The sequence below is a fragment of the Drosophila hydei genome, unplaced genomic scaffold, assembly GCF_003285905.1.
Source record: "Drosophila hydei strain 15085-1641.00,03,60 unplaced genomic scaffold, DhydRS2 tig00008119-arrow-pilon, whole genome shotgun sequence".
NCBI lineage: Eukaryota > Metazoa > Arthropoda > Insecta > Diptera > Drosophilidae > Drosophila > Drosophila hydei.
In genome coordinates this window covers 3174841-3202755 of record NW_022045830.1, presented here as the reverse complement: position 1 = coordinate 3202755, position 27915 = coordinate 3174841, and the positions used below count along the sequence as shown (strand labels likewise).

The 27915-nt window shown below is 40.5% G+C and overlaps 2 protein-coding genes across 2 annotated transcripts; one reads left to right on the top strand and one right to left on the bottom strand.

Annotated features, from left to right (window-relative positions):
* Positions 1–27187, top strand: LOC111594446. The gene is made up of 8 exons (XM_030224795.1): positions 1–207; positions 17102–17371; positions 17405–17873; positions 20375–20527; positions 22271–22411; positions 22492–22606; positions 22985–23172; positions 26692–27187. Exons 2-8 carry the CDS (start codon positions 17204–17206, stop codon positions 26931–26933), a joined length of 1476 nt encoding a protein of 491 aa, XP_030080655.1. The 5' UTR covers positions 1–207; positions 17102–17203; the 3' UTR covers positions 26934–27187.
* Positions 1191–2492, bottom strand: LOC111595228 (putative defense protein 3). Its single transcript, XM_023308859.2, has 2 exons — positions 2050–2492; positions 1191–1275 (listed from the first exon to the last, which is right to left on the bottom strand). The coding sequence occupies exons 1-2, from the start codon at positions 2490–2492 to the stop codon at positions 1191–1193; spliced, it is 528 nt and encodes a 175-aa protein (XP_023164627.2).
* Positions 27188–27915: the final 728 nt, after the last annotated feature.

The following is a 27915-nucleotide window of genomic DNA, read 5'->3' as shown; positions in this document are numbered from 1 at the left end:
GCTTCTAAAACCGATCAAAACAAGTGTGCAAGCCGCAGCGAAAACAACACGCGATTTACGCCGCGCCTCAATTCGCCCCAATGACGTTGTTGCTATGCACTTTACTGGAAAGACGTAAACAAGTGTAAATGCAAGCCGTAAACAAGAGTAGAGCAAATATGCAAGTACAGTAAAGCTTGACTAAGGTGAGAGAACTGCAAGTAACAAGTAAGTAACAGAACAAATGCTTACATTTTTAAATATATAAACTCAAATATAATTAAAAAGATTTTCGATTTATATATAATTAACTTATAAGAACTTTGTTCTTTTCTTTTTATTTTATATGTTAATTAAAGCTTTTCTCACGTAGTGCATAACATGACTGACAGGTTTAGTCAATACAATCAAACAATTCTGTTTTTAATAATCAGATGCTTATATATTATTGATTACGGGGACTTTAATTTATTCATTCCATCTCCATTTATACAAATAAACAGCAAATTCAAGTAGAAAAATATATAAATTGCATAGTTAAAATAAGATTCCAAGCATTTCAGGCCTTTCTGTGGCCAACTGGCTAGTTAATAGGCCTATTTACAGCATGTTTACATATATAACACATATATAATACATATGTATATAGATTACGGCTGAGTTCTTATCTTACTGATTCGACGATGATATCGTTACCGGAAATAATAACTTTCTCAGAGTTGAAGTGGCTGAATTTTTATTTATGCCAAACAAGTCTCAACTGCTCTAATTACTTTATCAGTCGTCCATTGATTTAGAACGCATGTGAACTGCTTCAGTTTTCCAATTTAGTTCCAACAACCGTTTGGCAGAGCGAAATTCCAATAAGATGCAGGCAACGTGCCTGGAAATTTAAACATGTGCCTATTCGTGCGCTGCTTAAGTGTTTGTGTTTGTGTGTGTGAGAGCGAGAGCAAGTGATTCGTGTGAGTGTAGGCAGTAAGTAGTCAATCTGTGTGTGTGTGAGTGAGTGAGTGAGTGGTCATTCATAAACGTTAAGCCAATAATTTAGTGTTGTTTGGCAAGGGGCTTGGCCCGTTTTGGTCTTTAATGAGGCCTGCACTAAAGAAAGAAAAACAAGCAAACGACAAAATCGTTGTGTACTAAATTAAGTGTTTATGATTTATTGCAACATTTAATGCACAATTCTAGAATTGTATTCGCGTTGCAGCCTACTGCGGTTGCGGTTGCGGTTGCGCTTGCACCTTGCCCACAATGTCGCTCCAGAAATTGCCATAGTCTTTCAGCACAGTGCCGCTGCAATGAGAAGTCGAATACGAGAATATGTTGTAATATATGAAACAAGTTTTCAATTAAACATAAGCTACAAATAGTCATAACTAGATGAGTCAACAGTTTTGGCAGAGATTTTCAAAAGACTTTCCAACACTGCGCTACAAAAGTGTGTGAATACTTTTAGTTAATTTGTTAATGTTGTGAAGGCATTTAATTGCATGTTTATTGTTATTAATAACCGCCAGCTGAGTGAGTTAAGCAGTTAAGTCTAGGCCCTGTGCGACAACATTTTGTTGGCTTCTGCCATCATTTATCAAGAAGAGTCAGTCTAAAGTCAGCCAGCCTGGTGTGGTATTAACTATGTAGACTCATTCCAGTGCCGACATATACATAATTTATTTATCATTTGGCACATTATGCGTATGTCAAGTGATAAATGATAAGCTGTCATGCCTCACACACGTACATAGACACTCACTATGCAGCAGAGTGTTGCTATTGTGTTGCATTTGAGTGAGAAACATCAACAACTTTTTGCCGACGTCATTGTCAGCGGCTTTTTGTCGCAACTCTTTGGCTTCACTCGCAGCATTTTCTCCAAGCAACAAATCAATTACGTAAGGCCTTTTCTTTGATTATCCGGCAATTATGTGCGCATTGGCTATGTGGGTCAATGTGTCGTATGATTAATGAGCTGGGCCCCTTGCGTTGACAATGATTGAGCCGAAGAGCTTGACTTGAGAATTAGCCAAGTGCCACAGCATCGGCGGCTTCATGTTGATCCTTTCGACTTACGTAAAGTAGACGTTGCCTCGCTTATTTTGGGGCGCCTTCCATATGAGCTTGGCGCCCAGCTTGTCCCGATTATCCGAATGCGTTATGGCCGAGCACTCGGGTATGGTCTTGGTGTTCTCGCTCAGCTCCCACTCGCCGATCCACTCGTTCGAGTTGGCATCGCGCGCCTGCAGAAAGAAGCCGCGAAAGGTGGTGGACTGCTGCTGCTCCCGGGCGTAAATGACCACCGAGACCTGCTGGCCCGGATGATAGGTCTGCGAGCTGGCGACCACCTCGAACGGATTCGTGTGCTCCGGCTGGGTGCGCGCCTTGCCATGATTCGGCTGATTGGCGCGCTGCTTGACGCACGTGTCTGCGGGCGCACCGTCCGGAAAGGCCCAAACGCCGGCGAGCAGCTGCAGCAGGAGCAGCGCACGATTGCAGTTCCAGTACCGATTTGCCATGTCTATGCGTTCGCAATTCCGTTAGTCGCGCGCGCTTGGCGTTAATCAAATATTAAAACTCTTGCGCTGACCGGCGGCGTTGGCGCTTTTAAAGCCCCGAGCTGTGCGTCCGAAAAAAAGCTCATGCTATTGGCATGGGCGTCGCGTTGGCTTTGCCGCCAGCTCTGTTTGGGCCAACCAGTTTTTAATGATCAAAACGCCAAATAGTTATGCGCAGTTCCTTTCCTGCAGTGCTCCAAACTGGGTCAAACATTAGCGCTTTGATGCAGCCGCCGCCTCCTGCTCCCTTCTGGCTGCAGCCAGCTCCAAGCTTCCAAGTCCAGAGCGCTCTGACTCAACTTGGCTCGTCGGGAGTTTATTTGGTTTGTTTTGGGGCGCTAAGTGCTCCATTACGAAATTCTATGCTTCTAATCGTGGCCCACTGTCGATGTTGTTGGCCTTGTTTGCTTTGCAGCTCAGCTCAGCTCAGCTCAACTTTGCGTATTTTCGCATTTCTGTTGCGCGTTTAATGTGTTAATTGACAGGCGTTGCTGCTGCGGCTGCTGCTGCGGCTGCTGCTGCTGCTGCTGTTGTTTTCATTGAGCTTTTGATTTCCATTTCGCAGCATTGGCTTTGGCTTCCTTTAAAATCTACAACCTGTTGTCACATGTCGCCCAAAAACGTCATCGAATATTAATTTAATTAAATAATTTGCCATGGAGAGGGCTCTAAACGTTTGTGCTTAGCTATGAAATTTACTTTATTAGCTGCAAAAGTTATGCCTGGGAATTGTGAATGGGATTTGATATAGAGTCTTGGCAGAAAGAAATATAAGAGCAAAGAACTGAGATGGATAGAGCTAGGATGGATAGATCTGGGATAGATAGAGGTAGGATTGATTCAGCTAGGATTGATTGAGCTAGGATAGATAGATAAAGCTAGAATCGACAGAGCTAGGATTGATAGAGCTAGGATTGATAGTCCTAGGATTGATTCAGCTAGGATGGATAGAGCTAGGATAGATAGAGCTAGGATTGATACAGCTAGGATTGATTGAGCTAGGATAGATAGATAAAGCTAGAATCGACAGAGCTAGGATTGATAGAGCTAGGATTGATAGTCCTAGGATGGATAGATCTGGGATAAACAGAGCTAGGATTGATTCAGCTAGGATGGATAGAGCTAGGATAGATAGAGCTAGGATGGATAGAGCTGGGATAAATAGAGCTAGGATTGATTCAGCTAGGATAGATAGAGCTAGGATAGATAGAGCTAGGATTGATTGAGCTAGGATAGATAGAGCTAGCATAGATAGAACTAGGATGGATAGAAGTAGCAATGCAATGCTTAAGAGGCAAAGCTGTAAAGTCAAGACTTTAGCTTTGAGGAGAAGCAAATAGACTGATAGATGGCTAAGCCAATGCAGTTTAGATATATATCTACCTTTAGAGCATGTTGAAGTCTGCTTCTAGTTCTATGAAAACTGAAGCTGACTGACAAAAATCTATAAGCGCGATCAAGATTCAAACTGGTGCTGAATACTGTGTGAGGAACGTTACATAAGGATTCTAGGATACCAACAGCTAGCGATATAGGCCTAGCTATGCTCTCAGGCTAACAGCGCATCCAAGCCTTCTCACATTTAATCTAGCTGCCAATAACAACAGGCGAAGGCGTAAAAGTTGACCTGCTCTGGAAACTGATGAGCTTGAAATATTGCAGAATATAATAGAATAAGGAATAAATATGTCTAGATTGAAGTTGTATAGTTGTATATATAGAGTTGTATATATAGAGAACTGCAAGCCCAGTCACAAGTTAAGGCTGAGAGGGCTAAAGTCTAAAGCCAACTGAAAGTTATTCATTATGAATATGTATTTAGCTAGGCAAAAGTTGCTGTAAGCTGAACCACTAAAAAGTAAATATAATTTAGAAAAGTTTTGCAACAGGATTGCACATTTATAGATGTTAATTAGAGATACAAATTCAAATGCGAATAAACATTTATGAGCATGACAACTGTGTAATAAGCAGAGTTTTGTCTGTTTGCTGGCCAAATGAGTTTGAGCTGTGCAAATAGATGACAACGGCGACGGCATGTGAGTAATCGAGTTTGCCTGTTAGTCGGTTATATTAATTAACTTTAGTTGCTTGTAGTGCAATGTGCTTGGTGGGAAATGTTTTTGGTAAATATTTAAGCGCAATTGTTGAACTTTTTACTAGCGGCTGCTGCTGCTGTTGCTGCTGCTGCCTGTCGGTGTCTGCCAAGGGTCAGTTAACCCGAAAGCCCAAGCCGGACTAATCAAATACGAATTCGTGCTGGCGCCCAGTAAGTCATGTATTATAGATGCGGCAAATGCGAACTTTTTGCTCCCAGGCGTTAACAGGCGCTGCCCAGCCAGAGCACACTGTACAGTAGAGCGCATAGCAAATGACATTTGTGCCACATCACGCCCAAAGTTTAACAAACAGATGCAAACCAACCAGTCAGCCAGCCAGCCAGCCAATCCTCAGCAGCTGTCGACCCAGACCCCATCCTCGGTCCCAGGCCTTCGCCAATGCATGCGAAATTGAGTAAGAAGCACGGCAAACGGTTCCTTTAACCGATGGTCGATGTAAATAGTACAAAACAGCGCACTTTATGAACGCCAGCCAGGGCTAGGGGCGGGGAGGGCGGTGGTAGCTGGAAAATCCACTTCATCGACGTTGGCGCGGAAAAGTGTGTCACCTGCAGGACGGCAGAGCGCATGTCCTGTGAGCACGCTGGTGAAACGAATTTTTCAACAATTCGACTTGGACTTGAATAGGGCTTGTGTCGTGCGAGTCGGCCAGAACGCAGTCAGACGTTGTAGCGCGTGGTCGTGCCAAAGAGAAGACAACGGCAACCATAAAACCAAATCAAACCAAACACAATAACCAACAACAACAACAACAACAACAACAACAAGAACGTCTAGAACTAGAACAGCAGCCAGGCGAACGAGAAAATTGTGAGCAATTTGTAATTTTTCATACTATATATTTTACGCGCGCGAGACTCGGTGCATGTGAGTGTGTGTGTGTGTATGAGTGTGTTGTGTAAGAGAGTGTATGAGTATTTGTGAGTGTGTGTGTGTGTTTGAGTGAGTGAAGTCAGCCAGAGGCTAAAGAAGAAACAAAGTGCCACAGAAATCCGCTCAACGGCAGCGGGCCAAAAGTTTCGTCTGTTGATTTTTGGCAACAAATGAACAGAAAAAAGAAAGAAAAGAAGTAAACTGAACGTAATGCAAACAGAAGCGAGCAACAATAACAAACAATCAGATCAACTCGACGCCTCACAAATCAGTCGAACATATAGCATATATAATACATTCATGCATATTGAGTAAATATTGGGACATGTCAATGTTTGACGGGCTCGCAGTAAACTCAAAAAGAAATCAAACTGAAAATGAAACTGAAAATCAATGCGAATAAAAAGGGAAATATATATAGATATATATATGTGCGTATTATATGTACTTGTACGCTGCGTATACGTGATATGCACGAAGGTACAGAAATAGGAGCCAGCACAACTCAAATAATAATAAAGCGAATTCTCACGTGACGCATAAAGAACAAGCACACACAAAGAGAAGAGAATATGCGATATATAAGCTTTAAGCCAACTGGCACACACAAACACACACACACACAGTCGCACACCTGGCCGCTGATTATGTTGCGCTGCATACTTTTAGGGGCAGCACAAAAATGACAAACAGCAACAGCCGCATTTTGCATACATTGAATTTAATGAACTTTATACAGCTGTGTGTGTGTTTGTGTGTGTGTGTGTGTGTTGGTGTGCTTGCCTGTGTATTGTAATACCGCATTTTGCTTTTAATAATTTAGCGCACTCAGTAGTAAATGGCGCGTTTAAAGCATGAACCCAAAAGAAAAAAAAATTGCCATTTAATGCCGCCTCGCTAACGCTGCCTGTGTGTGTCCCTGTGTGTGTGTATTAGTGCTGCTGTTGCTGTGCAATAACAACCCCAGGCTAAAAGGCACACTAACACACTTTAGCCAAACTCTGTTACTGAGGACTACGTCATCCTAGCCAGCCAGCCTGGAGCTGCCTTTGGCAACGTCGTCACATTTGCGCATTCACAATCACATCGCGTGGCATAGGCCTGGCCTCAACACACACACACACACACACACACACATCTGTTAGTGTATGTGGCTGGCATGTGAAGTTATACGTACTCGCCCCGGGGCTTGGATCGATTTGGGATAGACATTGCGGCAGCTGCTGCAGTTGCAGAAGTTGCACTTGCCACATGCCACTTGGCCAACGAGCTGCAAGTATCTGCAGCCGTCATACACGTCATCAATAGCACTAGCAAATCGAATTTCAAACCAAAAGCTCAGACTATTGACAATTTCCTTTGCAAACAGCAAATGCCGGCGGCACTGCTGCTGCTGCTGCTGCCAAGTGTTGCAGTAAATTTTGACATTATCAACAAAAAGGTCTGACCCTTGACCTTAGCCAGGGGCAACAGCATGTGTCAGCTCGCTTGATGCTACAGCTTAGCATTCGCTTTCGATTTCCTTGCGAAATTATTTGCCATCAAATCGCATGTCGCCTGTTCCGCTGGCAGCCCATATCCTTGTCGCAGAGTTTGCGTTTATAATTTATATTACTTGTTCGCTGCCATTGTTTCAGCTGTGCTTGGCCTTGTCTAAATGCGACTCTCTCACTGTGTGTGTGTGTGTAGCAGTATCTGAGACCTTTAAGTATGCCCACTGGCATTTGGCGCTCTGTTGGTCCCGGGGACGGATTTTAGGCTCTTTACGACTATTAAAATATGCATTTAAATATATATCCTCTTACGTCGCTGCATGTATGTGTGCCCTGAGCCTCTGTGCTGAAAATTGAAATTGTGCGGTTATTTACTGAACGTCTTGGCGTTGATTGCCGTTACGCCCCATTGCCTGGTACATGGCTATAATAATGATTGCAATTTTATGACCCAGCCAGGATAAATTGCCGTCGGCCGCAAGATGTTCGTTGCGCCTTCGTTCATCAATCCTTTGCCTAAGCTGTCTTCAGTAGCTATCGAGCTTCAAATGATTCAAGCCGGCCTTACAGCTGACATATATTTAGAATCATTATTTATTACTGATTTTAAAGCAATTATATATACACAAAGAAATATATATAAATATAAATTCTTATTCATAAATTAAAACTTGTTTAACAAACTCGAAATCTCTTTGAGACTTGACTTTTTAATCACAATTTCTTTCATTATTTGATTACCTAATCTTAGGCATCTTAGAGAGTCTGTACATTATTTTTTTGGCTAGAAACAAAAACTTGTTATTTGAAGTATTTTTTAGATTTATATTTTCAAAGAACTTAAGTTGCTGAAGAATTATTCATTTCTAAAATCAAACAATGCAGGCCAACAAAATTTAATGAACCAAGCATCAAAGTTGCTATACTTGAACTAAACTTATTTAATTGCGAAAGAAAATTAAATGCAAAAATATATTTAAAAATATCTTTTCGAACCCTGACAAAATTTTTTATATATCCAAAACTCTTGAAATTTGCATTCATTTAGCATTAATTTAATTGATTACAATTGCGACTTGCTTAATGTGAAATTTATAGTCTGTTTCTAAGTTCATTTTTGTTAATCATCTTATATATTATGGAGCTAATAACAAGTCTCGCATATAAACACGTTGGCAAATCTTTAGCACAAAAATCTGCAATTTCATACAATTATCAAGTGATTAATTGCCTGTAATAAAAAAAAAACAAAGGTACGCTGCACCTGCACAGGTGTTTGCCTGCTCTTGTCATGCTTATAAAAGAATGCCTAGGAGGCGTTGCGCCACCTGCCAGATGCTGTTTATACAACAGCTGTGATTAATTAGCCCATGTTGATTCTGGAAATTGTCTCGGTTGGCTGTTACCACATAGTGTGGTAACACTAAGTGACTGTGTGTGTGTGTGTGTGCCTGACTCTGACTTAAAGTCAATCCAGCCAGGCGCTTGGCCCATTTGCCTGATGACATAAAAACCACTTGAACTTTGTTGGTAACTGGCATTCGAGTTGTGCTCATTATGCCCAAGTCAAACGGCTGTGTGTGTGTATAGAGGGTGCTGCACGCGTGGAATATTAAAGCAGAGTGTGTACAAATAGTCAGCACAGTTTTTAGGTCAGCAAATGCAGATGCCGCCAACCAGTTGGCCAACTGTACTATTGTGTCTCTGCTGGAGTGTGCTTGCCACGAGGTGTTTTATGCGCAATTAAAATGACAAACTGTTGTCGCTTAGCCGCAGCCATTCTGTGTCCCGGGCTTCCTGGCCGTGCGTGCTGCGCAACCAGAAACAACTGAATTGGTTTCCACATGGATTGGCTATGCAAAAGGCAAGAGGCGGTGCTCTCATGGGCTAACGGGCAAATGCATTAGCGCTGCTCATAGTGCTGGAAATGTGTGAATGCAGTTTGCTTAATACACATACAACCAGCCACGCCCACTCTGGCAACGCCCAGCGCGCAGTAGATGTAAATATTGCTAAGCGCTTTGTGCGACTTGAAAGCGCATTCACAACCGACGCAACGGACAGCCACACGAACACGTGTTCAACTATCGAGTATATATCTTAGATATATATATATGTATATGTCTGTATACAGACCTTAAAGCCAGGTCATTCAGTTTGGCAAAGTGCAGTATAAATGCCGCATGGATGGGCTTTTGAATTGCCTGTGTGCGCCGCATGCGAAGCGAGCGAACAAGTTTAATGGATTCATTTTCTTTATGGGAAAATTGAGTTTAAATTGCCCCAAGACCGTTTCGGGCCGAAACGGATTTACAGTCTACTTGGACACCAGCACGGCCATTTGGCCATATGACAAACGATGTGCCCAAGCAGTTATCTAAAGCCACATAAATTCCACACACAAATCCAGTTGAGTTTATCGGCCCAGCACGACACACTAGAGATATGTGTCTATAAACATCGCTGTGACACGTGCTACGTTTTCAATTGCGGCAGCAACTTATTGTGGCTTGTAAAATAGACAACTTTATTATTTAAACTATATATTGAAATGCCAAAGCCCACTGTTACCTTGACAACAATACAAGGCGATCCTTGAGAGCCTGCTATAAAGTTTTGCATTTATTAAAGACAGCTTTCTTGGGGGCTAAGCCTTGTGCCAAATAACTAAGCCACTAATGTGGGTCTATAAATATGTATCTAGTTTGAAGTTTGACTACAATTTATGTAAAAGTTTTCCGAATCTTTAAATTTCATCAACTGGCAATTTCATTGTCAAGATCATTTGAATTTTTTTCGATTCAATTTCTTTAATCGAACGTGGCCGAAGGCCTTATCAAATGCCAAACACAATTTGATGCATGCAGAGTTCGTTTCTACTTGCCACAGTTTTAAATTCAAGTTAAATAGCCTGTCAAGCTTGACAGTCAGACGGGTGTTGCTATTTCCCATTAGTCAGCGCCGCATATAGACACATAAAATAGCTATAATCAGTTTTCTTTTTTTTTTGCAACTCAATTTCTAGCAATATTGTGCCACAAATTGACATAAGTAATAAATCGAGTTTTGCATTCGCAGTTGCGTGATTTTTGCAAATATTAATGGCGCTTCACTGCAGCACAACATGGCGTATGCGTAATGCAGCGCCAAAATGTCAAGCGAATGGCAGAAAATTAAAGCCGGCGCAAAATCAATGCCCGTTACTGGGCTATTTATGCCGCTTGTGACAGGCGAAAGGTTAAATGTTGCACATTGAATGCCATTTTACCAATCAAATGTGGAACCGCGGCGCATCCGCTGAGCATCCGCTGCCCAGGTGCTTGCCGGATGCGGAAATGCTCAACAGCGCCGGAGGCGACAAAAACAGTGAAATAAATAAGAGCGACTAAGCATTGGACATGCATATGCTCTGCTTGTCCTTCAGGTTTTTTTTTCATTTTCATTTTGAATTCTGCGAATCCTGGAGAAGACATTCGAGAGTCATTTTTAACGCCGGCTAATTGAACTCTGCATTTGACTTGGTTACTTTGCAGCGAGGCCCGGAGAATGGCATCGGTTGGCGCGCGTAGCCAGTCAACCATAGGAACCGCCGCTTGCCACGCTATGTTTCGTGATTTGGAATTTCTTTGCTTTGGCTTTGTTTCTGTTCGGTTGCGCCCCAAACCCAAAAGTTTTTGTTCGCTGCGTTGTTACTGCGCACCAAGCTGAAAAATAGAAAAAAGAACAGGTCCAAGCGGAGTGTTGGACTAGGAGTTGCTTAGCTGCTTTGGAAAGAATTTCAATTTTATAAACATATGTGATATGTATGACTCTATAGACCACGTCTTTAGTCTCTTAAGGAAGCATAAAAAGTGTTGGCCTCGTTTCATATATCAAACTATCTATATCGATACTTCGACAAGGCTAGACATTCTGTGGCCAGAAACTAGCATACCCTGCTCACACTTTTGCACTGGGTACAGGGTAAACAAAAAGAGGAAAAAATCAAACCGAAGCCCTTAGCTGTAGCAACGCCTACAACATGTACAACTCACGCCACATCCGCTCGAGCTGCTTTTGTTGTTGCTGTTTGTTGCTTTCTGTTTGTTTGTTTGTTTGCTGAGTTGGCTTGAGGGGACCCGGGGCGAGGGACCCACGACAATGGCAGCTAGCAATACTTTATTGTTTATTCGCATTTTTTCGCCATTTTATTTATTGCCCTTCACGTGGCAACGGCTGCCGAAAAGTTTACAAAGCGCAACATTGGACCCGCTCACGACACAAATTGTGGCAAGCAACCCCAAAGCTGGCCCATATAGCCTCACCGATATTGTTTTGTATAACAATCATAATTCATTATATATAGCATGCTAATTGCATGCCTCGCATTTCCACTTAGCAACTTTCTAAGTCCGACTATTCCCGAGCCGCTGCCGCCCCAATTTTCAGCAGTCAACTAACACGAAATGCGAAACTAAATGGGTTCACAATAGGCACAACGGAACGCCGAGTCCTATTAAGCACATGCGATATATAATTGACTTTTAATATACATACATACGCATACACATGCCGTTTGCATTGTTATGTGAATTAGCCCCGATTGCGATACACACAACACAAAAAACCCATTCACAATAAAAGAGTAAATAAATAAAGAGCCCAAGGTGTTGTGTTGGTTAATTCCAAAATGTAACTCAATGCAAATGAATCGGGCTTAGTCATATTCGTGTGGCCAGCATAGTGAAAGGCGATAAAAAGATTGAATTTATAGTCATGTTAGACCTCATGAGAAGCAACGCAAATGCAACAGTTGAAACCTGAAAAGGGCGTTGCTATAGTTCCTTATATAATTGAGCAATCAGAAAAGCTTTTTTCGGTGTCGTATACTTGATATCAGCATACAATATGAGCCTTAGAATATAATTATAATACATATATATATATAATATTAATAAAATATTTATAGAATATAATTATTATATTTATATATTAAATTATTATATAATATACATAGAATAGAATTTTTAGCTGTTGGAGCTGATAGCACAGAGTGAGAGCTAGAATTTATTTTTGTTAAACTGAACAACAACGACTTTTATTTAAAATTCTTATTAACTAGAAATGTTCTTCTTAAAAGTAAACATATTTTCTTCTCTAAGCAAACCTTAACCCTGGTGCTATGGTCTCTCATATTCATATATTTCATCATTTTGTTTCTCAAGAATGAGCATAAACTAACTCTCTCACCGCTCTCTCGCGCATTAATTGAAGATAAGGAAGATAGTTCAAGAAGGTTATGATTATGCTTGAGTCTATAGTGATATTGATATAATTAAATGTTTGCCTCTACTAATGAGAATATATTTATATATATATATATATATATATATATAAATATTTTTTTTTTCATTTACTTTGAATTAATGTAATGTATTTTATATATGTTAAGTTTCTATTCCCTAATATTTTATCTTTCTATTGAAATGTTTTCCTCTTGTAATAATTCTAAGAGTTTGAAGAGATTTGGCACTTTTTCTCATTAGTAGAGGCAAAGATATATATATATATATATAAAGAGAGAAAGATTATTCCTTAATCCCTAACACGTTCTCTCTTTAACCTTACTCTCTTTACATTCCCATTTTTAATTTGCCCTTAATTATTGCTGCATTTCATCAAATACTCATAAAATGTAGATACAAAAACAAATACTTAACTCTAAGCGCAGTCACTAATGCCGTATTCTAATTGCAGTCAGGACTTTAGTGGCGGCGATATCATTAGCGAAATGAAATTAATTGCAGTTGGATGTAAAAGAGATAGTGACTGATAAATATAGACGACAGTGTTTGTGTGCCACACTTATATATGCTTATTACTTTAAATTATTTGCCATTTACTCACAATGTTTACTGACCGAATGCCATCAAAGGTTTAATCAAGCGTTCATTATCGATATCTAAATCCTTATCAAACTCAATTCGTTATAAATTCTAAGTAAGCTTGCGAAACTTTTTGTGTCTTTTTATAGAACGCGTATACAGTTTGGCTATTCAACAGTTTGTTGAATGCTTTTTCTGGGAACCGAACTTCGACCATGGCAACGTTCATTAGATTCCATTCAGAGCGATGAACTCGATAGCGTTGGCTCAAAATTCTTGAGCTGTCAGAAACTTATCTCTATGAGATATTTTGCATACATATTTAATAGGCTTATTGGCAATTGGGCTGACTCAGCTTCCCCAGTGGGGCTATAATTTGTATTGACTGCGCCTGTCAGGCCGGACTGCACTCGGGGCCAAGCACTGGGCATCTATCACCATTTGGCGCCAAGTCTATTGCATTCCGTGGGACGCATTTCCAGTTCCTAATGCCAAGCAATTTGTTCAGCAGCGTATAAATCTTGTGCGCATTGTTTGGCTGCCAGTCAAGACAAATGCACGCACGCACACACACACACACACACACACAATATAAAGGAATTGGTGCTCATTGTATTGCCTAAATGAGGGGCTCCTTAAGATATGCGGATGAACTGGTGCGTTCTGCTTGCTTGGCAAAATGTTTTGTCCGTGGTGTTAGTTAGTCTAGATTCTGCGCCTAGATTACTTACATCAGCAATCAATAAAGTATAGGACTAGAGCGTAGGCTTCATGTGAGTGTATGGCTTACGCTTTTGGCATTCGTCCAAAGTGCGTTTTGTACTCGGCACTGTGGCACTTAATCGGATAAAACAAGCATCAAATTTGGATTGGGTGATTATGTCTTTGTACTTTCAGATAAAAGATATAAAAAAATCTCTAAATGATGTTTGTCATAAATAAATTTGAATTTACAGTTTGATTTGTTTCTTAAATTTTATTTTTTTTTATTTTCCATCTTTCATTTTCCATCTTTCATCTTTCATATTTCATCATCCATCATACATCTTCCATCTTCCATCTTCCATCTTTCATTTTCCATCTTCCATCTTCCATCTTTCATCTTCCATCTTCCATCTTCCATCTTCCACCTTTCATTTTCCATCTTCCATCTTCCATCTTTCATCTTTCATCTTTCATCTTCCATCTTCCATCTTTCATCTTTCATCTTTCATCTTCCATCTTCCATCTTCCATCTTTCATCTTTCATCTTTCATCTTTCATCTTCCATCTTCCATCTTTCATCTTTCATCTTTCATCTTCCATCTTCCATCTTCCATCTTTCATCTTCCATCTTTCATCTTTTATCTTCCATCTTCCATCTTCCATCTTTCATTTTCCATCTTCCATCTTTCATCTTCCATCTTTCATCTTCCATCTTTCATCTTTCATCTTCCATCTTCCATATCCTATCTCCTATCTTCTACCTTCCTTACCTGGACTTATTTCCAAATCGTTTTCGATTGCCATGATCGAGTGTTAAGTTACTTGAAATCCAGACTGATTTGCAATAACTCAGAGCTTACTGATTGTGATTGATGCAATCTTTGCCTATTGCTGAGTCCTTGAATAGATACTTTCATATTCACTTCCTGAACCACTGTGCAGCGTCTTTTATTCTGCCGCTTAGCTTGGATTTTTGTGTGCCTCATTGTTTATCTATGCGAGTACATTGTTGTTGCTGCCCTGTAGGCGACTACTTGTACTTGTGTGTAGATGTACACACACACATACACATACACATACACATGTTAAACACACGTGTGTGCACACACAGCTGCTCGAGTGTGAGGCCTTTTGCTATTGTTTGCAGAATTTATTGCACGAATTTCTGAATTGGCCTCTTTGGACTTGTATGTGGGTCTTATTTTTATATGCTCACACACATACATACACATATATATATATATATATATATATATATATATATATATTCATGTAAAGGCACGCATGGGTCGGCACCATTGGGCACTCAGCTGCGGCCTTGGCTGGAGCTTATGCTAAAACAATAGCCCGACCATAAGTATTTATTGGATCGTACTGCCGCATTACGTTTAGGATTGGCGCGCAGGTGTTCCCTTTTATGCTCGGGCCGTCTTAATTAGCATTAAAAACTCAGAACGGTATTGCTTCCCCAAAAAAAAAAAAACAGACAGTAATTTGGGCAACATTCAGTCTATCTGTCTGTGTCTCTTTCGCTCTTTCCGTCTGTCTCTTTGCTTTGTGCATATTGCGTATACGCCACGTTGTTGTATGACAAAACCCATATCCTTGTATAAATATCCGGTGTTATTATTGTTGTAATTTCCGTTGGCTGGGATGCTTTTCATGTGTCAAGCGATTGTCTCATCAACATTGCCCACATTGCAGGGCTAATATTATTAATATGGCGTATACGCCGCATTTGACATTTATTTATGACGCTCGCTTTTAATGCCGTCACATAAATTTATGGAAAGCCCGAAAACAATTTGTACACAAACATGCAACACGTTTCCGGCTCATCATTTTCGGTTGCGTGAGTCGCGTTTTACGAGTTCCCATGTGTAGACGCCCCCATGTCGGCGTCTGCCCATCTCCGCGGCATGCTGTAAATACGTTATATGTTGTGCGGCTGCCGCATAAATTAGTTGCGGATTTACACTGTTTAGCTAGGAATTCGGGTCGCTTGGGTGCAGGCCAGCATCGTTGCACAAAGCCATTTTGACAGAACGTTCAAAGCCCTTTGGGCGCCAAATTTGACAGCGCGGGTTTAAATTTGTATGCAAAATGTATGAAGCGTTAATGCGAGAAATATTTGGGGTACAAACTGGGCTTAAATTCTCATATATTAAACTCTTTGAACAGTGAAATTCTGTGTTATAGTGTGAGCTGCACTTTTAGTTAAAATGGTAAAAATCGATAATTATCGATTTTAGACTTAGTAGCTTAATGCCGTACAGAACTATACGTAAATATTTAATGCGGTAATCTAAGGCAGCAGAAAGATTCAGAGCTAGATTGCTAGGGACTAAATACTTTTGCACGGCATATTCGGGCAGATTTTTGAAGAGCTGTTTACGTGGGTCACTTTATGCTCGTCAACTGTCAGACAAAGGTCGCCTGGTTTTCGCGTCATTTCAGACAGCGACATGTGGAGTAGACATGCACACATACACGAATGCAGCTGCATGTGGCATGCAGAAATGTTGCAACATTCATAGCATATAATCGCAGCGGACAGGACATTCGAGCCAGATGCGTGTTGCATGTTCAAATTCATGATTTATTTATGGAGCTCAGTGGCAACACCAACAACACGACACCATAAATCGCCCAAATCGTGTTCAGGCGGACAGGCAGTAATTAAATCGAATAATTGAAACGAAAATTTAATTAAAATGACTTTAAGGCTAACAACAGAACAACGAAAGCCAAAAAACATGGCCAAAAACAATTATAAGCAGAGACAATGAACTGGACACGAGCATATGTAATGCCAGTTGCTTGTGTGTGTGTGTGTGTGTGTGTGATATTGTGACCTTAATCCAATTAGCTGTCCTGCTGCTGGCAGGTCACTGCTGTGTGGCACCTCTCAAATGATTCCCCAATTTACTGTCAGTCAATTTAATTTGGTGTCCTGTGCCACTGGCCATGACAGAGAAATGGCAACTCCGCCCGATTGGCAGTTTGGGCAGGTGGCTGGTGCTGGGTTTCAATTTCATTGAGCTGGCCATTTGCTGGCACTTTCGGAAATTGTTTCAACGTCGGTTTGTAATTTCACACGCAGTTAAGTGATTAGCCCTGCTTTTGGTTTTTCTCTTCTTTTTTTTTTTTAGTTTTGTTTGCTGTGGGCTCCGAGCAGAAATCAAAACAAAAGCCAAAAGAATACCAAATGGAAGAGGTGTAGTCGGGCGTGCCCGACTAGAAAGTGAAATGAGTAACAAATGGCAGAAGCCAGTTGGAAAGTCAAATGTACAAGGTCTGCGCTTGACGTGAAACTATATCAAAATGAATGTCCCAATTTGTTATAGTCTTCAAAGTCGGCTTAATAACTAAGTTTTAAATGATAAGTTTTTTGTTTAACATTTATATATGCTTAACATACATATAAAACAATTCCAATATACCCATCCTTACTGCTCTCACACTGGGTAGAAAGCATAAAATGATTTTTATATTCTGATTACGCTCGATTGCAGCTGGGCCATTCCATGTGAAGCAGCGAACGGAGCAGCAAGGAGCGCTCAAATTCAATCACTTGGGGGCAGCATGGATGAGGAGCACGACGACGATCGAATAATATGAGATTAGATGGGGCTTTAGAGCCCCGTCACGGTGCTGCAACGTTGCAGAGCCGCTTTATTGGTGTTGCCAAGTATCGGCGCGAGACGCGTGTAAAATGTGAGCTACAGCAACAGCAATGCGCTGACGAAGACGACGAAGCAGCAGCAGCAGCAGCATCAGTCGCAGTCGCAGTCGTGGCGCCAGCAACAGCTAAGCACGTCAACAACAACAACAACAATACCAACAGCAATAACAATCAGAGCAACAACAACAGCAACAGTTGTCGCTGGGAGCAACAAGCTCAACACTTGTCGCCCACCCAGGCGCCAAGCTCAACAATAACAACAACAAGCCAAGTCAACTTGCACTTAAGCATTAAAGGCGCGACAGCAACACCAACAACAACAACAACAACAACAACAGCAGCAGCAGCAACAACAGGAGCAGCAGCCGCGTCCCTAAAAATGCGTGTGGAGCACTCGTTAATGCTAATGGCGCTTTGGATCGGTGGCAGTCGCCGCATGGTTAGGATGGGGCGCCTCAGCGCAAACAACGTCCTGCGCCTGATTTCCGTTTTGGCGCTGCTGTTGCTGCCACCGTTGCCGCTGGCGCTGGCCGATGACGGTGACAATTTCTTTGCCGTTAATAGCTTCAGCGTGGGACCCGAGACGACAACGCCCGAGTTTGGTAAGCAAACACCACATGGTGCCTGCCCCCATACACACAAACAGCCAACCATAGCGGCCCGGCCTTATCGCAATGCATGCAAATATCATTTGCGGCTAAACTGTAATCAAATATGTACAACAATGACGTCATCGCGTTGCACATGTACCATTGTTGCATAACCAACAACGTGGCACGAGCAAGCGCATGTCTACAAGCATAAAAATAGTTACCTACATGTCTATCCAGCTACATGCCACATAACAGTAGACCAACTAGAGCTGATTGCGTGCCAAGCACGAATCGGCATGCTTTGGCGCTGAACGTGTTGAGTGTGCTCATACGGAAAGAAAAAAAGACTTAGAGTGAATACTGAATGGAAAAGTCTCAAAATGATATCTTGAAAGAGAATTATAATTGTTGTTATATGGGGAATATATATTTTCCAAGCTATTTTCGTTAGTTTTTGTTATGTTTGTTAGATGCAATTGGCCGAATATGCTCGGTACTTAACAGCTCTTAAGTTTCAGTGCTTATAGCTGGCTAAACTATGTCATCACATATAGATATTTTGGATAGTATATCTTTTCGATTGTCAGGTTGTATATCTTTTTGGTTGAAAAGAAGCACTAACATTTTTTAATAGTAGTTCAAGCTCTAAAGCCAACATAAGTGAACACTAAATAGCAAAAACTCAGCTACTTTTTCGAGAATTAATCCAGCAAAAAAATATTTTTGTCAGCATTAGCTAAGCACTATTGCTTGACAAATGACTTATATCATTCTATATTCTGACAATTCCTGGCAAAATTTATATTTGCCAATATTAAACTATAAATTGACTAAAAACTTAAATCACTCAATTATCCATTTTCTTATTCTTATATACCCCAATTCAATGCCAACCTGAACTTATATTTTTACTATAGTCGACACGTTGCCAGCTCTAATTTTATATCTGTGTGACTCGCTGGCACAAAAAGAATTTCCTTTTCTATTTTAGTTTTGTTGCAAAAAGGTTTGCCCTGCAGATTGCTTTTCTTATGCTGCAAAAGGCGAGAGAGCAAAAGTTTCTAATTATAAATGCTGTCTTAGGGGGGGTTTGGCGGGTTGGCCGCAGACTTTTGTTAAATGGCTGACCATCAGAGTTTCGACACTGGCAATCACTTAGGAGCATAAGGCGGGGCAAGAGCTGGCTACCTTTGGGTTGTGGATTTGAAAAATTAGCTCAAGATACGTGCCTGAAGCAGCTGCCACAGCGGCGCAGTCGCCAAACTGCCATGTTTGGTAATCTCTTTTGGAAAAGGGTATTAAAAGCATTGTGGTGCATGGTTGTGGTAGTCAGTGCACACTTTGTCAACACTAGCAGCAAATTTGCCTCGGCTGCTGCAACGTTTCTTGCCACAAAAACCGAACCAGCAGCAGCAGCAGCAGCAGCAGCAGCATTTGCTTTTTTAGCTGTACATGGCTGGGCGCTATTCATAGCAGTCACTGCATTTAAAAATAAACCGCAGGCAAATAGGCATGCACAGCCCAACACACACACACAAGCCAGCACACACACACACACACACACACATTCTTACCGCACAAAAATGGCGCAACCTTACGAAAGCGCAGCCATTTTGTTTTGTCTTTTGCGCTTCCGTTGGCTTAAATGCGAGGCCGGCGCACATCCTTTTCCTTTTTCCCGTTGACTGCTATCGTCAAGCTAGGCCTCGGCATCAGAGTCATCAGCATCATCATAGGCAGCAGAGTACTGGGTATCCTTGGTAATTATGGTTGGATATCAACAACGAAATTAGTGGAGCAAACGGCGTGCGCGTTTGGCATATGCCGCAACATTAACGCTGACGCTTAACCCCTGGTTGCCGTTGAGATTTTTTCCTTCCTCTCTTTTTTGCACACATTGTTGGACGCGAGTTCCGGCCGAGAGTTGCTCCCAAGTGCTTAATTAAGATGTGAGAAGAACTCAACTCACTTTACATGCCGCTGGCGTGTGTGTGTGTGTTGCTGTTAGTGTGTGTATTTTCATTTCATTCAAAGTTAATGAAGAATACGCCCCGCATGCTCATCCGACAAGTGGCATGTGGCATGTGGCATGCACAGGCTGAAGTGCCTACACTTGAGCCGCACTCCGGCCCCTTGAGTGCGTTGCCAGAAACCAAAAACATTTCGGCACACAGCCGTGCTCAGGTGTACACAGGTGTATATATGTATACATTTAAATATATATATATATATACGTATTCTAGCTGGCTGACAGTCGTTGGCTCAGAGATTTATACATGAATTTACATTTTAATCTGCCACTAAGCCGCTCGGGATTCAAATACTTTTCACTTTTTCAGCGGACTTTGAGTGTTTCTTTTATTTTGTTTGTTTGGATTGAAAGTTTGTTGCGGTTTCATTATAAATTTGTCGCTAGGGATTAGTCGAGAAACATGTGTTAAGATTACCGTTTTTATACCTTCTGGCTTCCTTTTACTAATGCATGTATCTTTCTATTGCAATATTCACAGATTATGCCAGTCGTGGCCCGAAAAAGTTTGGTGACAAGTGCGAGAATACATTGGAATGTGGTTTTCCCGGCTCTATATGCGATCCCAAAAAGAAGTCCTGCCAGTGCACCGAGGATCTGCAGGTCACAAATCACATTGATAAATGTGGCAAGGGTAAGCAGAGACGAGCGCAAGACGAAGGCGCAGGCTGGTAACGGGGTGTGTCCCTTGCTTCGCTGTGCCAGCTGCGGTTGGCCTTGCTTGTCAGTCTGCCAAGTTTTCATTAAAAGAATCGCCGGGCTAGCAAAATGAATCCCCCAAAGACTCGGGCTGATTACCAACTGCTGAATATTGAAAATTAAAAACAGAAAACTTGGCAGCGCACTGCCATTTAATGAACCGAGGGAACTTAGTTCATATTTGACATAATTATAATATACATCCCCTGGATGTAAACACATTAAAAGCCATAAATTAAAATCAATTTGTGCGATTATTGTTCACTTTTATGACTGACACATTTATGGCCAGACCATTTAATTGTTTGCTAATGAGTCATCGAATCGAACGATCTGGACTCAATGAAATTATATTTAATATTGTGAAATCACAATCTATAATATGCATGCTTAGACATTTCCTTGGAATGGTCAATCAGACTTATTCATTGTCATTGTCATTGTCATTGTCATTGTCATTGTCATTGTCATTGTCATTGTCATTGTCATTGTCATTGTCATTGTCATTGTCATGTCATTGTCATTGTCATTGTCATTGTCATTGTCATTGTCATTGTCATTGTCATTGTCATTGTCATTGTCATTGTCATTGTCATTGTCATTGTCATTGTCATTGTCATTGTCATTGTCATTGTCATTGTCATTGTCATTGTCATTGTCATTGTCATTGTCATTGTCATTGTCATTGTCATTGTCATTGTCATTGTCATTGTCATTGTCATTGTCATTGTCATTGTCATTGTCATTGTCATTGTCATTGTCATTGTCATTGTCATTGTCATTGTCATTGTCATTGTCATTGTCATTGTCATTGTCATTGTCATTGTCATTGTCATTGTCATTGTCATTGTCATTGTCATTGTCATTGTCATTGTCATTGTCATTGTCATTGTCATTGTCATTGTCATTGTCATTGTCATTGTCATTGTCATTGTCATTGTCATTGTCATTGTCATTGTCATTGTCATTGTCATTGTCATTGTCATTGTCATTGTCATTGTCATTGTCATTGTCATTGTCATTGTCATTGTCATTGTCATTGTCATTGTCATTGTCATTGTCATTGTCATTGTCATTGTCATTGTCATTGTCATTGTCATTGTCATTGTCATTGTCATTGTCATTGTCATTGTCATAGTCATTGTCATTGTCATTGTCATTGTCATTGTCATTGTCATTGTCATTGGCTTTGGCATTTTCATATCGTAACGGAGACATTAGAGAAGTTTCCCAATTTTCTAGCAGAGCAAATACAGTTTATGGAAAGCATTTTCCAGTTCCCTATTATAAATACTAGGACCCACCTTAGACCACAAACATTCTCAGACATTGTTTATGCATTTACACACATGCTAAAGTTATTCAAATAGAACATTTGCAAGCGCACTATAAATAGTCAGACAGGTGCAGGGTGGTCCGGGTGTCTCCACTCCCTCTCATGGGCTATAAAAATATTTGTCTGCCAGTCATCAAACTGACGCCAGTGAGAATTGACTCAGCCCAAAGTCCAGCTGTTCCGTTCCGAGCCAGCCATAAAGCAAAGTTGTAAACAAGCTGTGGAGCAACGAAGCAAATAGAGGGATATGTTTTGTTTGCATGTGGTATCTTTGTTTAGTTAACTCAAATGAATCATGGTCACAGTTGCGCTGTAAGGATTCACTCTATGCTCCACTTGCAGCGGCTGCCGTCAACGAGTCCTGTTTCTTCAACGAGCAATGCGAAGCGGTTTACTTTCAGACGGAGTGCCGGGATGGACGCTGCATCTGCCGCTTCGAGATGTCGCCCATCTGGGGCAAGGATGGCTCTGTTGAGTGCAAAGGTTGGTGAGACCGCGAATTCATTTTTGGCCAGAAGGAAGAGTAACGGAAAGTGTTTCGTTTCGGCTGTGCTTCTTTGCAGGACGCCAGGACAAGCGAGGACCCGAGACATACATTGATCCGGCCATGATTGGCGTGCTGGTAGGAATGGCATTGATGTTTATTATTATTTGTGTCGTCCTGCGATTATTTAGCCAGTGAGTAAATTGCAATGCAAACATTTAACACAAGCAGCAAACAGTGCCACACAAACATAACCTAATTGGGTCAATGGGTGGGCGGCGTCAGCTTCATTAACTCAGCCCAACTCGATTCAACTTAATTTTGGTCTCGACATGTCGACGTTGCCCTGGCTACCCACCCACTGATACATAATTTGATCAGCAATTAATTTCACTTAGATGAGCAAAATTTTTGCATTAATTGGCATTAAGGGTAGCCAAGAGCGACGTCAACGTGCCACAGTTAACATCAATTCAATCGAGCCACGCCCAGCTTTTTCGCACATGGCCCAACCCGAACGCCACACAGTTTCTGGTTCACTCAACTAACTCAACATTATTAATTGGCTATAGGGCGCGCTGGCATGAGAACCGGACCATATTCAATACGCCGAATCCACGTTTGATGAACGTCTCTCTGCTGCGGGATAACAAGCTGCTCCATGGCCAGGATAGACGGGGCTCTCGCATGTCTGTGCGCGCGCCCTCCCGACAGCCAAGCATGGCCTCGCTGCGTCCACACTCGCCCAACCCGTCGCTAGGTAAGACAGGTTTGTATTCCATAATTGCGGCTTCCATTGATGGCACCTATTTATTACTGTACTATGCCAGTGCGCATTTTGGCTTTGGTTTCTTCATTTTGTTTGTGTGTCGTTTTCTTGTCGTTCAATCGTTTTTGTTTGATTTGTGCTCTTTTGTTTGAGAACTTGCAGAACTTTCTGCACACAGCAAGAATAAATGCAATCAATCAATCAACCAATCAGTCAGCCAGTCAGTCGCCAAAAAAATAAAAACCAAAGTAACCAAACTAACCAAACAAATCACAGCAGAAATATCCGTGTGCGTGAGTGTGCAAAAAGTTAAGCTCCTAGCACCAAAAAAGTTCTTTAATGTTATCTTAAGACTATACTTAAACACTTTTGTTGATTGACATTTGATAATTTATAAATAAAAAGTATATAAATGTAATGCATGTATTTATAGCCACAAGCAAACATTGCGAAATCGTCATAAGGCAATAATCTTAATTGAAATTCAGTTAGTTCACTTTGAGCTTGGATATAATATATAAATATGTCATATCTACGTGTATTTGGAGGTGGGAAATGGCAGACAAAATAAGATAAGAGGGAATTTAGATAAGATTTAAAATACATTTTATGTATATTAATATAATTTTGCAATAGTTATACAACAATTAGCCAAAGGCTCTTTATTAATGAACAGATTTTAAAGCTAATTTACTTAATTTATATTATTTACAATTTTTTATTTTTATTGAAAAAACTTATATTATTTACAATTTCTTATTTTTATTGAACAAAAAAAACATAAACACAAAGATTTTATTTTTATATAAATTATATTTTTTTTTTGAGAAAAGAGATATATTTTATTTTGCATATTAATGTATCAATTTTTGTAATTATAAATGTTTATTTTCATGTATTTTTTAAAACTTGAGCATGAACTATTTTATATATTATTATATATCTTCTATGGGTAAATATGTTGGCTCTAGGTATATTTGTAAAGATTTGAAGTGAGAAACTTCGAGATCTTATACCTGCTATAAATTTATGTAAGGCAAACAGTTAAGAAACAAGTTTGTAAATGAAACACTTGAACAGAATATCTCTGGGCGTACTTTTAGCCAACTGAAGTAGTTACATAAAGAGAAAGCAAACGCTTTCTTTTCTCTCTCTTTATAAGAAGCTCTTGAATTTTATCCAGTTCGTGTTTTGAATGAATTTTTCTATGAAATCACAGCGTAATCAGCGCCAAATGAAATTGCGACAAGTTCAAGTGTGCGGCTAGACTTTTCGGGGCTCAATCAAGTTGATTGACGCTTTAAGAGCCGTTAAATTTCGCAGCTTGATTGTTGTTGCCTCACTGCTGCTATCTAAAGGCAGCTGTTGCCAATTACCTTTGTTCTCCGTGCTTAACTTTATTGTTATTTAAATTTTGTGTCGCGATGCCAAACAATATAACAATTTCTTTGCTCGCTGCCTGCTCTTTCTTCTGCCACACCTACCGACAAACACACACATACACACACACAAACATACGCACGCACAAATTACTGTAAAAGGTCGCATGATACGCTCGAAGAGCAACACGCGCTCCAGCGACTCCCGTGTCAGCGATGTTTCCAACTGTTCCCGTCTGCTGGAGCATCCGAGCGCCGCCAGCCAGTACAATGTTGTCCATAGCCATTTTTTGCCCTACGTGCCAACCACAACAACGGCGGCCAATGTTGCCAGCGCCACAACGCATGCTGCCCCAGCCACAGCCACAGCCACAGCTACAGCTACAGCCACAGCCCCAGTGACGTCGACGCCAGCGTCAAGCAACACCGTTACGACCACATACGTGTCGTCGCCGGGCACGGCGCCTGCCTGCGGCATGACTGCCAATCCGGGTGCCAATAAGTTTTAGTCATAGGCCATACATACTACATATATCAAATGCAATGCAGCCATATCAGTATATACCAGTTCCAGTTCCAGTTCCAGTTCCCGAATCGGTTCCACGAGGTATGCAGCCACGTTGTAGTTGCCTCAATTTCGTTGAATGTCTTGTTTAGCTGTGTCCTGTATATTGTAGTTGCTGTCTTTATTGTTGTCGTACCAACTGTTGTAAGAATCTAACATTAACGCTAAGCCGTAGTGAGAGTTGCCGTTAACTTCTAAACCAAGTAACTGCTCCCTACTATAACAAATACTAACCCAATGTATGTGTACCACCAGACACTCTATAACACACCAGACACTCTGCGACTATAACAAAACAAAAGAGAACAACACACTTAATGTTAAGACTTTAGTTAGAGCTTAACTTCAAGTTAAAGTTCATGTTAAAACTTACAGATTTAGTTATTTAGTCTGCTGCCCTCTACATTCTATGTACACTTACGACACATCTAACTGATCATTACGAAACTGTCATTGTACCACGAAACACTAACGAGACCCAGCTACTGCTGCCATATACATACATATGTATGTATGTATGTGTGTCGTCTAGTGCCTAGCAGCGTCTGTATTTTATTTTCATTTTCAGTTTCATTTTCATTTCTATTTCCATTTCCATTTCCGCTTTTAGTTGCCCGCCTCTAACGCATGCCATTTCCGTTTGGAGTATGCTTGGCCAACTAGTTGTATGGATTGGCCAGTTTTGGTCTAAACTTAAATACATAGTTTATACTTGCAGAGGACATAACAATTAATCAATCTATAATGCCATAGTGCTATAAATCTAGATGTGAATTAAGTTAAATTGTGGTTTCTATCGATCAATCATTTATAATTGATGTTTTCTGCGTCTAAGCAAGTGCAGCTGTGCGTCTTCTAGCCGAGGCTACATAAATACATATCATTTATATAGCTAACATAAGTGAACCCCTTGAAAATGGGAATTGTATTTATGTAGCAGGCAGAAGAAGGCTCGGCATATTCCATATTCTTGATCAGTATGAAGATTTGAGTCGATCTAGTCATGTCCGTCTCTCCGTCCTGCTATGCCTCCGTGATGTGATGCTTGTAATGCTTAATATATATAAAAGTACCGCAGCATAATTGGAACAGCTCTTTGCAGTATTCAGGGTATCCCATAGTCGGGCAGTTCCGACAAGAGCACTATTACTTGTTAAAGCTAAAGTTAAAGTATAAAAGCTAAGTACAAATTCTCATCATAAAACTCATCTACTTAGCAGTTTCACATCTGCTGCAGCTCTGCAAGTGTATTTCATCTGCGGCAATCCGCAGATAACTTTTTTCTAATCATTTATTACATTTAAAAGTTCTCAAAGTATTATGTACAGTGCATACGTATGCTAGCGTGCTTCTACGTAGTCTTGTGCTCGCTCGAATGCATTTATATTTCCTCAGCTGACTCACGTAATCCTGTCAACAGGCTCCACTTGAGTTAACTGAATGCCAACCTCGTTAGCTTGTTGTTGTTAATGTTGTTGTTGTTGAGCTCTATCCGTTTATGCGTAGCACATGCTCCGTGAATTAAGTTGAAAAATGTAATAAACATGCGCTACGTGCTCTCCACAGGCTCCCAGTCGGAATCTCATGGCAGCAATGCGTCAGCCGTTTCGGTACGTTCCAACCGCAGCAATTCGGTGGCGCCCGGCAAAGTGTCCGGCGGTGGACATCATGAGAGGCACGGCTCCTCGCACCGCCAGCACCACTCGCAGCTGCAGTCGCCTCAGGAGGAGTCGCTGATTACGAACATAACCACAAATCCAGTGGCCGAGAGCGTGACCGTTGAAATTATTGAGCCCGGACAAAAGTAAAGCAGTAAACACATACATATATATATAGACAAAGATATATATATATATACATATATATTTATGAAATATTATAATACCACATCGTCGTTTAATATGCACGCGATAATACGGAGCCTGCGGGCCCAAACATAATGCCATGTTTAGAACCCTTTTTTAAAGAAAACATTTTTTGCAATTAATGGACAATTTTTCCAAAGCGTATTACAAATTTTTGCAGAACCACACGACAAACGAATGCTAATTAATTACTTACATATACATAAACAATATATATACAAATATATATACATATATATAGTTATTATATAGCAAGCAATGTATATATTGTATTGGATATATGCGACTACACCATGAAAAAAATGTTCGAAAAAACCTTGCATAACAAATTCATACTACTCTTTATTTCAAAAAAAAAAAAACCATAAAAAATATTAATATATTAAAAAAAATAAGATCATGAAGATGAAATTCTTTCTTAATTTATATATAAATATTGTACGCTGATTTATAGCTTTGGGTTCAATAGCTGTAATAGAACCTTCGCCTAGGCACCCAAGCAACAACAAATTTCGTAGAAATGAAAACGTTTTTGTAGCAAAATTGAGTTTTTGGTAATAGAAAGAGCGAAAATCATTGCCAAAACAACAATTGGAACAAAAGCAACCAAATACAAAGCCGACTATGTACAATGTACATAAGCACAACGCCTTATCTTATCTATACCTAACTAGAAGCAATGTGGTACCGGTTAGAATATATACAATATATATATTTCTATATGCCATATAGAAAGCGCTAGTTCCGACCACACCTCTAATTGCTGCTATATAGCTCCCAAAATATGGATATTTAAATTCTTAAAGCCAATGCTATAAAAAACTCACACTGATAAGAATAAAATTAAAAAAAAAAATGGCAAGAAATATTAAAAACCTCGGGACCATATTTTATAATCAAAATATGCGTTTCAATTAATGAAGCA